At 47.3% G+C, this 13,848-nt stretch overlaps 1 protein-coding gene across 1 annotated transcript; it reads left to right on the plus strand.

Moving 5' to 3' along the window:
* The first annotated feature begins 18 nt into the window (after positions 1-18).
* On the plus strand, positions 19-12,171 carry LOC119131660 (macrophage mannose receptor 1-like). Its single transcript, XM_037266293.1, has 36 exons — positions 19-93; positions 140-242; positions 464-583; positions 661-771; positions 841-873; positions 2,443-2,663; positions 2,774-2,886; positions 3,120-3,241; positions 3,498-3,816; positions 4,475-4,764; positions 4,966-5,076; positions 5,145-5,255; positions 5,385-5,593; positions 5,666-5,778; positions 5,946-6,067; positions 6,140-6,202; positions 6,282-6,440; positions 6,552-6,640; positions 7,602-7,722; positions 7,808-7,843; positions 7,922-8,089; positions 8,347-8,466; positions 8,544-8,654; positions 8,724-8,756; positions 8,823-8,975; positions 9,278-9,421; positions 9,565-9,699; positions 9,766-9,926; positions 10,008-10,131; positions 10,215-10,269; positions 10,346-10,412; positions 10,477-10,610; positions 10,681-10,724; positions 10,801-10,974; positions 11,076-11,230; positions 11,299-12,171. The coding sequence occupies exons 1-36, from the start codon at positions 19-21 to the stop codon at positions 11,404-11,406; spliced, it is 4,527 nt and encodes a 1,508-aa protein (XP_037122188.1). The 3' UTR covers positions 11,407-12,171.
* Positions 12,172-13,848: the final 1,677 nt, after the last annotated feature.

Raw genomic sequence — 13,848 nt, forward strand, 5'->3', positions numbered from 1 at the left:
TCCCTCCCGGCAGTCGACATGAGGTCTGTTGTCGCCGATTTGACCTCAAGTGACTCGAGTCTCGCTTGCAGGCTGGAGTGCAAAGTGCGGCTGGTGGCTGGACCGATCCTCCTCCTCCGACTTCTGCTACCTGATCCAGCACAAGCCCACCAAGACGTGGCAGAAGGCGCGAGACGACTGCCTCCGCCGAGGAGGCGACCTGCTCAGCATCGCCGACTCAAATGAACAGGCATTCACACAAGGTAGGCTGTCCGTCCGTCAGGTTGCCGTCAGGGCTGTTGAATTCCCCCAACATGGGCAGAGCGCCAGACCTCACATGCATGCATTTGGTTTCCTCGGACAACCGCGAATATACTTGAATATACGATACTGCGTGGCCACCAGTCAGCGAGCCATCAGCGAGCAGAGCGCCAACAGGAATGTCTCAAACTCTTGTTGCATATTTTACCATTTACCTCCAAAGGTCTGTACACTTCTCTGTCGAGCGCTCCCTCTCTGTGGTTGGGGGCCAACAACAAGATCATGAAAGACGGGAGCGAGTGGACTGACGGATCCCTGTTCGGTTACATGCTCATGGACAGAGGTGTGTCCAAAACCCAACCGATGTTTGCCTGCGATGTTGCGGTGAAACGGAGCCGAGCATCTGTCATCTCCTTCCAGATGACCCCGGTGACCTCTCTGGTGCATCCTGTCTTTCCTTACTCACAAGCAACGGCCGCTGGAAGTTTGACGATTGCAGGAAGAAAAGGGGCTACATCTGCAAGAAAAGAGGTAAGACGTGGCGACGCTCAGTGGATTCTCACAACGTGCTGACTCGAGTCCTTGGCTTTTGTCTTCCAGGAATCCCGGCAAAGCCTCAGCAGCCTCTTCCTGGTAAGTCTCTGAACGGTGACTTCAAACGATGCAAAACAAAAATGACATGACGATGCTTGTCTTTATTTTTACTTTACTTTCTTAGCGTAAAGAATTCAGGCTGTAAGCTAATGAGGGGTATGCAAGATCAGCTCGCAGTATAGTGACTATACCATGGGTATTCTATTAGCTAAATAATCATCTGTAGCAGCACGAGTTGAAAATTGCACTAAGATATGTATTATATAAATATATTTATGCGCGATGCAGAAAAATGTGACATGCAGGGAATGCAGAAATGTGTGTGTGTGTGTGTGTGTGTGGGGGGGGGGTTATAACCTCCAACCTGCCTCTGGAGACACCCCCGTCTAGAACAGCCAGTGCTTTGGGAAGTAGCCCTGCTCATTTGAGGTGATTTTAATGGCCCATTATTTCAGATTTTGTTTAAGAAGAATATGTTCGCCAATGTCCTGAGTTGAATGCACTTTTTCATTGGGGTGGCCGAGGGGGGCCCTGCATCAGCTGGGGTGGCCATATGACAGACAACCAGGGATGTGGGGGTTGATGGTCAAGTGTACAATCCTAATAATTTACTCAATGGAATTGTTTTATTTGACAAAATTTACTTGTACAAGATAAAATGTGCAAACCATCACCTGAATTCTTTAGAAAACACTCGCATGCTCGAGAAGGCTCCTTTGCTCTGGAGCGCCTCTGCGTGTGTGTGGGCGGAGATGAGGGGCACAGAGCAGAGGCGCCCCTATCAGTGCAGCGCCTCTGTTAATGATCACACGTGAAGAGACAGCTGTAAATAAATACATGAAATAGCAATTCGAAATAACTTTTCTCCTGTCGCTTTGGAGGTCCTTTTGGTGCATACGCAGCATATAGTGCATTTTCCCCACTGAGATTTTGCCAAAAGCAAAAACAAATGGGAGCATAATTTCAGCCAGTTTTTTTCAATGTTTTTTTTTTTCCTCTTAAATGTTGACTAGCTAGCCTATTGCGCTGATGGAATAGTGATGCGTTACAAATGTACAACTGAGCATGAGATCTTTCTTGTGTAACTACCTGGAAAAAAAAAACAGTGAGCTCTAATTGTTCTGTAGCTGTGTTAAAAAAGACGTCTTCCTTTGCATAGATTGCAAACGTATATTTTGGTGATAAATGGAAATAAGAAAAGTTGAACGTGGACTCTTGACCTGTAGCGCCATCCTGTGGGCTGCACATGAGTAAAAAAAAAAAAAAAAACATTTTTCTCTGTCCGAGGGGCAGAATGACAGAAGTGGACTGAATTTCCTCCGTTTTTTGACATGTGCATCATTCCTTGAAATCATTCAGCATCTTGAAGCTGGTTAATGAATGTCTCGTGAAAAAATGTGCCTTGTTGATTTTTTTGTGACTCTATTATTTCAGGCTAATAGCCCTAAATGCCCAAGTCCTTTGTAAGTCTTGTCAATTGTGGATTGTCAGTCATGCAGGTGACGCAATTTGGCTGAATTAGGTGGCGTGCCTTCTTGCTTGTTTGCTGAATTTCTGGTTTTCACCAAAGGTTGAAAAATGACCATGGGAACTTTGATGTTTCATCAGCTTTAACCCATCATGAGCCAACATGTGACACAGTCAACGGATGGAGTCCTCACGGCTCAAACTGTTACAAGAAGATGGAGACCCCCAACGGTTGGCTGGGGGCTCGTCACAACTGCCTCTGGGAGGGCGCGGACCTTGTCTCCATCACCTCTGAAGACGAGGAAATGTTTGTGATGGAGCAAATGGGCAACAAACCGTTCTGGATCGGACTCTCCAATCTGGTAAGTGCAGGCTGCTGTTGGCTCGCTACTGGTCTTTGAGATGGAACCGCAAGCAAGTGGCTGTTGGCTCACTATTGGTACGCCATTGACAATGAGTTTGGACTCTGCAGAACTGCAACGAGACCTGGTGTCAGTTTTTTAAAGCAGGCGAAAAGAGTGTGACTTGGTCCTACACCAGTGTGACGCCGACCTACGCCAATTGGGACCCGCGTCAAGACCAGAGGTAAGAAGATCCCCTCTTTGCATCCTGTGTCAGGTTGATGCATGTTGATATTTTCAAATTGCTTTCTAAAATATGCGCACGTGACGAGGTTAAAAAAATACATATATATGTACATATATATAGATATATCTATATATAGAGTTTTGGGGAGTTTTCGTCAGAAAAAAAAGGCAAAACCTCCAAATTGGCACGTTTGTCGGATGTGTCTCGCTTTTTCCGACTTTTGCCAACAGCTTCAACGATGAATCTTGCGCATACATCAACGAAGGTGTGCACGGAGACAGTCAGCCTAGCAAGTGGAGCCATGGCTCGTGCAGATCCTCATTGGTGTACATGTGCGAGCGGTCGCCCGACGGTAAGTCTGCACGTTTGACGTGATGTTTGAAAGGAGAAAAGCGCAACCATGTCATCTTTCCGCAGACTGCCCAGATGGATGGCCGTGTTCCTACAAAGACTTAGGTTACAGTTACAGTCGAGTGGAGAGTGAGTGGCAGCGACGCTTCTTCTGACACCCGCAGCCTCTCGTTGTCGTTTTCTAATTAGTTTCTTTTTTCGTTTTACACCTACTCCGTCTCGCTGTGGTTTTCTAATGAGTTTATTTTGGGTTTCAGCTTCCTACTGTGACTCTGACGAGTTCCTGTACAAGGACTCTTGTTATCACTTTGAGGGGACGCCTAAAACTTGGCAAGCGGCTGAAGATTTCTGCAAGGAAAAGAGAGGTCTCTTGGCCAGCGTCCGCTCACCGGTTGACAGACGATTTTTGGCTGGTGAGCGTCAAGACAAACTGACCAATCATCCCGCCATGTTTCATAACATCGTCACAAGTGCTTGTTCTGCTTTCCTCAAGCTCACGTGCGAGAAGGAGTTCAACCTTGGCTGGGACTCAAGGAAAGCACAGCCAAGTTTGAGTGGCTCGACGGATCATCTACAGTAAGTGACACGTTTGCAACGGAGGTCTAAAATATTGTCACTTATGAAGCTGTCATGTTGGAAAGCAAAACATTAAAAAGTGTCATTTTAGTAGAACAGAGTTGATTCAATAGGGAGGAAACATCTGACAAGAATGGTCTTCCTGTCAAATAGATTTGAATTTGTTGAAAAATGTCCTTTAGTTTGATGGCTAAGAATTGTGATATACAAGGAAAAAAAAACAATAAAAGTGCACCATTCATTTTACAGGGGAACTTTTTTCAGACTAAAAGTAAACAATTTAGGGTTTGGAAAGTTTCAATCTGAAACTCAGGTTGGAATATTGCAACAATTTCTATTGGCTCTGGAAATTATGAGAATGGTGAGCAGAAAAACAGATTTGAATCAGTGAGGTGACTTTGAAGGAAATTTCGCAGGAAGCCATCAGAGCAATTGCAACACCAAACACGCTGTATCCTCTGCAGGACAACGTCACAAAGAACCTTACTCAAAATGCAGATGACTGCGCAAAGTTGAATGAGAATGGAGAAATTCAGCTTGAGGGTTGTACTGGCCTTCGTCCATCCATCTGTCAAAAAGGTCAGAAAGTCACGACCTCTCCTTTGCCCTTTGTCTTCTCGTTGCTCTCTCATATTTGATCCCTCTCGCATGCTTGCAGGCAAGGCCAGAGCTTCTCTTCCGCTACTTCCGGCGTTGGCATCAGCGTCAGGTGGGCGTCCCAGCCTGCAGCCCACATGCAGAATCTTGTTTGCCCTGAAGTGACTCGAGTCTCGCTTGCAGGCAAGAGTGCAAAGTGCGGCTGGTGGCGGGAGAACCCCGCCAACGACTTGTGCTACCTGATCAACGCCATGCCCACCAAGACCTGGAAGGAGGCGCGGGACGAGTGCGCCCGCCTCAGAGGCAACCTGCTCGCCATCACCGACTCGAACGAACACACCTTCATACGAGGTAGGCCATCCACAGTCTGTTGCGCTTTTTGATGCAGCTGAAGTGCTTGATGAAATAATCCATGCGGAAGAAAGTTAAATCGAGAGACCACCGACTCACGTCAACCCAGACGTCACCATCACTTCGTTTCAGTTAAGTGTTTTGCACTCGCATCTGTAAGATGCTTCAACCTTCTGTTCTGTATTTACCTTTGACCCAAAGGGCTTCTGGCAAGCGGTTCCTCTTTGTGGTTGGACGCCAGCGACACCATTGTTGAAGTCGGCAGCAAGCAGTCTGACGAATCCTCACCGAGTTCCGTCCTTTTGGGCGCAAGTGGGTCTAAAACCTGGCCGATGTATGGAGGAAGGAAGGAGCGCTGAGCATCTGTGGTCTCTTTCAAGGTAACCCTGGTGACCCCCCCGGCCGACGCTGCAACTCCTTACTCAGTGGCAAGGGCGGCGTGGAAGTTGTCGATTGCGAGAAGAAGCGCGGCTACGTCTGCAAGAGAAGAGGTAAGACGAGATGCTCGGCCGATTCTCCCCAATGTGTGTCGACAGACACATTTTTTGTCTTATGTGAGCGTTGATGCGGATGACGCATTTGTCTGGAACTGAGTGCGTAATCCCCAAATGTGTCCTCAGTCGTTCAGACATGTGAAAGGACCAAAGGGTGGCGCCGCTTTGGCTCCAACTGCTACAAGAAGATGGAGACCACCAACGGTTGGCTGGGGGCTCGTTACGACTGCGTCTGGGAGGGCGGCGACCTGGTCTCCATCACCTCAGAGGGCGAACAAAGCTTCGTGAAGGAGCAAATGGGCGACAAGCCGTTCTGGATCGGACGTTCCAATCTGGTGAGACGAAAGCGGTAGAATACGTTGACTCTCCACTGGTACTTAACTGTCACCTGGGATTGGTTTCGGCAGAACTGCGACGTGGCCTGGTGTCAGTTTTTTGAAGCAGGGGAAAAAAGACTGTCTTTGTCCGACACCGGTGTGACGCCGACCTACGCCAACTGGGACTCGCGTCAAGATAGAAGGTAAGAAGGTCACCTCTTTGCGTCCTTTTGTTGTCAGGCGGAACACACAGCGAGATTATGGATCCCATCTGCGAATTTTGAGAGAGCACACGTATTGATGAGAAAGGAGGAAAAGCCTCCAAATTGGCACGTTTGTCGGATGTGTTTTTCCCGACTTTTCTCAACAGCTCCGACCATGAATCCTGCGCGTACGTCAACCAAGGTGTGCACGTAGACAGTCAGCCTGGAAAGTGGAGACATGGCTCGTGCGGATCCTCATTGGCGTACATGTGCGAGCGGCCGCTCGACGGTAAGTCCGCACGTCCGTTGCGATGTTGACGCTCAAAGGAGAAGAAAATGCAATCATGTTGTCCTCCTGCAGCCTGCCCAGACGGACGACTGTGTTCCTACAAAGACTATGGAACGGGCTACAATCGAGTGGAGAGTGAGTGGCAGCGACGCTTTTTTTCACACCTGCACTGCCTTGTTGTGGATTTGTAATCCATGTGTCTTGGTGGCTTCAGCTTCCTACTGCGACACTGGCGACTTCCTGTACAGGGACTCTTGCTATCACTTTGAGGGGATGAAGCGAACTTGGGAGGCAGCCGAGAGGTTCTGCGAAGAATGGAACGGTGGTCACCTGGCCAGCGTCCTCTCATGGGATGAGGGCCAATTCTTGGCTGGTGAGCGTCAAGTCAAACTGCCGATGCCAGCTATCGTCCCCGAGCGCTTCACAATGTCTGACACGATGCTCTTCTTGTGCTAAATTTCCTTGCTTCTTTGATATCCCCAAGCTCACGCACCATATGCAGGAGGAGTGCAATCTTGGGTGGGACTCAAGAAGAACAAGGACAACTTTGAGTGGAGCGACGCAACACCCACGGTAAGTGAAACGTTTAGAGCAGTCTACAAAAGTTGTCATTTGCTCAGAATGAAGGTGTCATATCGAATGGCAAAAGTTCCAAGTGAGGACAAATGTTACGAGAAGAGATAAACATTGGATGTGTAAATCATCTGGACCGTTACCAAGGACAAAGTTGTGGAACTATGTGTGTAGTATTGTAATTTACAAGTGTAATGCAGGTGAGGTGAATCAATGACCCAAGATGAAATAAGTTTACAAAATGTATTAAGTAACCAAAAAAGAATAACTGAACCTCGAGATGAAATAAGTTTACAAAATGTATTAAGTAACCAAAAAAGAATAACAGAACAAACGAAAAAGGACAGCAGGCAGCGGTGTATGTGAACAACTGTAAAAAGTGTGTCACTAAACAATTAAAACTATGTTCTAATCCAACTCCTAAATTCCACATACCTGACAGGTTGTACACCCACACCCAGTCACTCACACACCACGCCTCGACCACCAATCGACCCTGTCAAATGAAAACACATTTACCACAAATAATCATACCACAATACTGAAACACTAAAACGATAATTACCAGATTAGCACGCTTTGCTCCACACACCGTACTGCGTGGGCCCAGCGATCTCTCTCGCCATCCACACAAAACTGGCACCTCGCCGCAACATGGGAATTCCTATTAGTACCCTGTTCCCAGAGTGAAAAATGAAAAAAAAATCATTGATGATCAAAGTGCAGAATTTCACGAGTCAAAGTTAGATATTTCTGAGAATAAAATGAGTCTGAAACGCAAGTTGCGATTTAACTGGAAGACAGTTGTAAATTGATATAAAAGTCGTTCAAAACTGGATGAATGGATATAATGTGAGAAAAGGATCGAGAAAATATTGATTAGTGGGAGGAAAAAACGACCCAAATGTAGCGGGAAGCAAGACCAAACGCGCCAAAGTCATGTTTGGCGTGTCGTCCGCAGGGCAACATTGCATGGGTGCTAAACCGGCCAACAGGACGTGGTGATTGCTGTGCGCTATCGCCAACTGGACAAGTTGAGGACTGGCCCTGCACCAATAGTCGGTCATTCATCTGTAAAAAAGGTCCGAAAATGAAAACCACTCACTTTGCACTTCCATGTGCTCCCTCTATCTAAGAGTGCTAATGAGTCCTCTCTTTTCCTTGCAGCCAAGGTCCAAGAGTTGGTTCTTCCTCCGCCGGCAGGTTGGCGTCCCACTCGGCAGTCGACACGTGGTCCCTTGTCACTGGTTTGCCCTCAAGTGACTCGAGTCTCGCTTGCAGGCTGGAGTGCAAAGTGCGGCTGGTGGCCGGACCAATCCTCCTCCGACTTCTGCTATTTGATTCAACGCAGGCCCACCAAGACGTGGCAGAAGGCGCGAGACGACTGCCTCCGCCACGGAGGCGATCTGCTCAGCATCACCAACTCACATGAACAGGCCTTCATACAAGGTAGGCTGTCCGTCTGTCAGGTTACCGTCAGGGCTGTTGAATTCCCCCAACATGGGTGGAGCTCCAGACGTCACCTGCATTTGTTTCCTCGGACAACCTTTAACAATTAGTCATTCAAATCACGTGCATGTTCATCGATACTACCTATGAGCAGTTGGTGTATCTTTGCTCCCCTCCCGGACGAAGCCGGCAGCGAGCAAAGCACCAACAGGAATGTTTCAAACGCTTGTTGCACATTTTACCACATATCTCCAAAGGTCTGTACACTTTTCTGCCGAGCTCTCCCTCTCTGTGGTTGGGCGTCAACAACAACATCACGAAAGACGGCAGCGAGTGGACTGACGGATCCCCGTTCGCTTACGTGCTCATGGACGGAGGTGGGTCAAAAACCCAACAGATGTTTGTCTCGGATGTTGCGGAGGAACGGAGCCGAGCATCTGTCGTCTCCTTCCAGATGACCCCGGTGACCTCTCTGGTGCACCCTGTCTTTCCTTACTCACAAGCAACGGCCGCTGGAAGTTTGACGATTGCAGGAAGAAAAGGGGCTACATCTGCAAGAAAAGAGGTAAGACGTGGCGACGCTCAGTGGATTCTCACAACGTGCTGACTCGTGTCTTTGGCTTTTGTCTTGCAGGAAACTCCCCAAAACCTTCAAAGCCTCATGAGGGTATGTCTCCTTGCACGGTGGCTTCAAACGATGCGAGAGAAAAATGACACGACGATGCTTTTGCAGGCTTTAAGGAGATCCTTATCTGCGACAACGGTTCTGCTGACCTCTTTTGTGAGGGTGAGGATCAGAAGCAAGGCCGCATCAGCATCCAGTCCGCCTTTTACGGTCGGCGGAGTGACGACGTTTGCTTGGTGGACAGCGACTCATATGACGACGGTAAGACCTGAGAAGCCACCATTTTGATGCCGCCAATTAAGGCATTTATCCGCCTACCTCTGAAGGCTCATTCAGCGTGTTTTGCTTGGTCTCCTCCTGAAAGGAACTTTGGCATGCGACAAAACGTAATGAAAATGAACCAATGCTTAAAAATCGTTCAGATGCCAAAATTAGTCTGTATGCAGAAACGTTCATCGGGCAGAAACGAGCTAGTTTGGTTCGACTTTGTCTTGGTGAACTCATTCAGGTGCATCAATGCTCATCAGGCCCACTCAGGCTCACCGGTCTGTTGTAACTTGCAGAGTACTGCGGAGTGGAAGGCATCCTCCCTCGCTACAGGAAAATGTGCAACGGCCACCAAAAATGCCACATTGCGCTTTTGGAGGACGATTCCTGCCCTGCCACCTCCAAATATCTGGAGATGGTCTATAGCTGTGAGCACAAAGGTGGGCTTCACGTTTTGTGGTCTTCTGCTCTGCAATCTAAAAACCAATACAAGGAGTCACACAAGAGGATAGATGGGCAGATTTCTTTTAATTTGGCCTTTAAGCATCCGTTCCAAATGAAAATGACTTTTGGCTGTCCTCAGTATGTCTTGACAGTCTGGGCATCGCGGACGGGAGCCTCGCAGACTCTGTCTTCAAAGCCTCCTCCTCGATGGAAGACGCCACCCCAGAAAAAGCCCGCCTCAACGGGGAGTCCTGCTGGAAGCCGTCAAAAGCTCGTACGCAGATAATTGACAGCTTGGCACTGTGGTCTCCTGAGCGTTCTAATGTCTTGTCCCCTCCAGCCGTCGGCAGCTGGATCCAGGTGAACCTCGGTTACAAGAGAAAGGTGATGGCGATCGTGACCCAGGGGTGTGATAGCAACAATACTCGCTCCTGGGACATCCAACTTGAGATGAAGGTGAGCGTTGATAGGAGGAAGTGGACCAAACACCCAAACAGGAAGGTGAGCACAGGGCTAATCGGGTCGACCGCAACCTCATCCTCCAATCTTGTCACCACAAACAAGGAAACATTCTATTTCTAGTTCATCGGTGGTGGGACTCATCTGCTTGAGACGCCCGCGTTCGCTCAGTACGTCCGCATTCTGCCGCTGGAGAATCGTCCAGAATTTGGCCTCCGCTTAGACATCTTGGGATGCCCACATGACGGTGAGCAACACAATCTACTGCTTTGCTTGCCAAAAACAACAAGCCCAAAACAATGAAAAATGATCCCGCCTTATGTGTGACAGATGCGATGACCTGCGCCAGACAGTTCAACAGCCTCCACTTGACCGATTCGATGACGTGAGTCACACTTGACACAATGTTTCATGACGATGACCACCTGTCATCAATTTCACAACATACGTGTCTTCTGCAGGTTCTACTGTCCACCTGGGTGTGCCAAAGACAAACACTTTGTCTTTGGAACATTGGTCTACTCTGAGGTACATGAGTGCCTGAGCCACTGGTCGAGTTCTTGTATGTGACTGTAACTTTGTGTAAATGCAGAGCTCGCACATTTGCGCCGCCGCCATTCACGCTGGAGTCATTCAGAATAACATTGGAGGAGATTGCATTGTGATGCGAGCTCCCAAACAGCAAGTCTCCGCGGGCTCCGCTGGGAATGGGATCATCTCCAGACAGTGAGTGACCAACTTTCACAGAAAAGTCCCATGAAGAGCCACCAGCTAATTACCGCTTTCCTATCTGCAGTTTGGACGACCCACTGGGTGATTCTTATACGTTTGCAGATGGGGGTGAGTTCAAAAACCATTTCTTTATGTCACGGCAACTGTCATGACCACTAAAACTCACACGGGGTCTCGCCTACAGAGCCCAGATGCTCGGCACCTGACTGGGAGGAGTTTGCGGGATTTTGCTACAAACCTTTTGACGACGAAAGGAACTGGGCTGATGCTCAACAAGTCTGCCGTGGTTTTGGTGCCGAACTGGTGTCCATCCGCACCGAGGTCGAGCAGGCGTGGGTGAAAAATGCCTCCAACTTTGGTGCGCATCCCAAACGTTAATTAACAATCTCCGTCAAACGAATCGATGGGTGCAATACCTGAGAACTGGATGAGAGCTCTGTTCCCATCCATCCTCTGCAGAAACCAGCGACATGTGGACCGGACTGAACGACCTGGCGCTTCCCGGCATGTTCGTGTGGTCGGACCGCCACAAGGTGACCTTCACCCACTGGGTCGCAGGAGACCCCAACCAGCGAGTTGGCCTCGGCAAGCACTGCGTGGCTCTGTTACGGCAGGTGGGTGCCCAAAAGAGCATTTGGAAGAATACCTATGCGGTCCACTGAAACTGATTGTTTTCTTTCAGACTGGAAAATGGAAGCTAATGTCTTGCGCCCAAGTCAACAGCTTCATGTGCAAGATGCTCACAGTGCACTTTCCAATGACCTCATTGAAGCCACAGGTGGCGCAGTAGAGTCCACCTTGGTGACAGCCTCGCCGTGTCAGTTCCCAATGGCCCAAGACCACTCAATGCCCGTGGAGAAAATTGACAACGGCGCCGCTCAAGCAAGTCATCGAGGAAGAAATTTAATGCCCTCCCTACTCTGCTCAATGATTATAAATAGTATCAAAATTGTAATAACAACACCTCTGCACAAGTGTATAGCATTTAGCTTAGCCGTTATTAGCCAACTAGATGTGTCCAGATGAAATGTGAACAAGCATTCTATGTTCACCAACACTCGACTCTACTTGGGGCCTGTTTGTCCTTCTATTCTTTTTTGCGCGCTTGACAACTTTGACTGCCTTTTCGTAAACAAGGTCACTCACTCAAAGAGCAAAACACATTGATTCCAGTGCTTTCAATGAGGACAATCGTAAGAATGTGAGAGACAAGAATAGTTTTTAATCTTGAATGAAAGTCCGAAGTCAGTATTGTTCTTTGTATTGTTTTTTAATCATGTCGTGTTGTCTAGTCCTAATAACCCTTTAAAATGGGAGCCCAGACTCGACAGCTTTTTGTTTTATTCCGGTCAAAGAACGCTTCTATAGATTGTATGATTACAAATAATGAATCTAAAAAGAGCTTTGTTACTGCCAATGTTGTCTGCAATTAAACACTGTAGTAATGAGAGTTTTTACCTGGAAGGATAATCCCGTATTTTCCATAATCCATCATTTTCTACGGTATGTTACTGTAGCTACAATTCACTGTATATCATGTAAATGTATATCCAGTTATTGCATTTTTGATTACTGATTGCAGTATATTACTTGATCACTGCTGTCAGAAAAATGTCGGTTTTCACTGTTGTTGTTTCTTTGTTATGTGACTGCATCTACAGTTCACTGTAGATCATGTAAATTTATATCCAGTTATTGCATTTTTGATTACTGATTGCAGTATATTACTTGATCACTGCTGCTGTTGGTTTTCACTGTTGTTTTTCTTCAAAATTTCAAAATAAAAGCAACTGATTACGATTTTGGGGTTTTTTTTCTACATTTTTTGACTGATTCAAACTTTGCCAACTAAACTGTTCAGTTCTTTCTGTCACGTGCCGTGCCACCTGGTATTACTCGACAATGGTGACGCCTCGAGGCCATAAATATTTTACCTAAACAGCCCTTTAACCGATTCCCAGTAACTGCCAATTGATCCTAAAATCATTACCCATTGCCCCCCAAAACTGTTTGCCTCATGACGATGACGATGGAGAGGCAGTTCTTTTCAACTAAAGTTTTTGGGGCAGAAACTGAGAAAGTGCAGTCCCTTCTGAGTTTTCTCTTGGTGATGGGGAGTTAGCAAACACTGACCTGTTAACCTCGGGCATTCTGAACGAGCTGTCGTCAGGCATGCATTGTCTGGCTGACTCCAACAAAAATTGCAATACAGTAGCCTAAAATATTTTTGACAAAACCATAAATTGTGCTGTTTGGAGAGCAATGTTTTGCGTTTGCGTGTGTGTGTGTGTGTGTGTGTGTGTGTGTGTGTGTGTGTGTGTGTGTGTGTGTGTGTGTGTGTGCGTGTGCGTGTGCGTTTGTGGCCTGGTAAACCTTCAACTTTTGAAAACTGTGTGGAAGATTGGACCCAATTCAGATCTGAGCAATCCGGGCAACTAGTTTCTAAACTTACACCTGACGCTCAATTTAAATTTTATTCCATGCGACTTTCTGTTTCACGCAGACCATGGACCCCAATTTTATTGTCATAAATACATTTTCAAGTAGTATTTTAAATGGATGATATAATGACCCTACAAAGCTAACTGACTAGCACGTAAACGATAGCGCTAGTGATTTGATGAATTTCTGTGACCAATTTAAAGGTGTTTGATAAGATGTAAACGGGCTGTTTGATCTTTATGACTGCTTTAGTTTTTGCTGCTTTATTGTTTGTTTATTTATTGTTTATTGTTGTTTTGCTGGGCGGCTCGGTGACGCACTGGTTAGCACGTCCGCCTCACAGTTAGGAGGGTGCTGGTTCGATTCCACCTCCGACCCTCCCTGTGTGGAGTTTGCATGTTCTCCCTGTGCCTGCGTAGGTTTTCTCCGGGCACTCTGGTTTCCTCCCACCTCCCAAAAAATATGCTTGTGTCACCCCTAGGTGTGAGTGCGGATGATTGTTCATCTCTGTGTGCCTTGCAGTCGGCTGGCAACCGGTTCAGGGTGTCCCCTGCCTCCTGTCCGATGATGGCTGGGATAGGCTCCAGCACACCTGCAACCCCCGTGGGGACAAGCGATATAGAAAATGGATGGAAGGATTTTGTTTTGTTTAGTATGTAGGCATTACTTAGGTTGTTATTGACATTGGGTGAACATTTCATGTCAATAACACTTTCTGCCTCCACTAGTGTTTATGAATTAGCTTTACAGGTAGCGATTAAGAAAACTTCTTGCTGTTTTGGTACTTTAC

The sequence above is a fragment of the Syngnathus acus genome, chromosome 12, assembly GCF_901709675.1.
Source record: "Syngnathus acus chromosome 12, fSynAcu1.2, whole genome shotgun sequence".
NCBI lineage: Eukaryota > Metazoa > Chordata > Actinopteri > Syngnathiformes > Syngnathidae > Syngnathus > Syngnathus acus.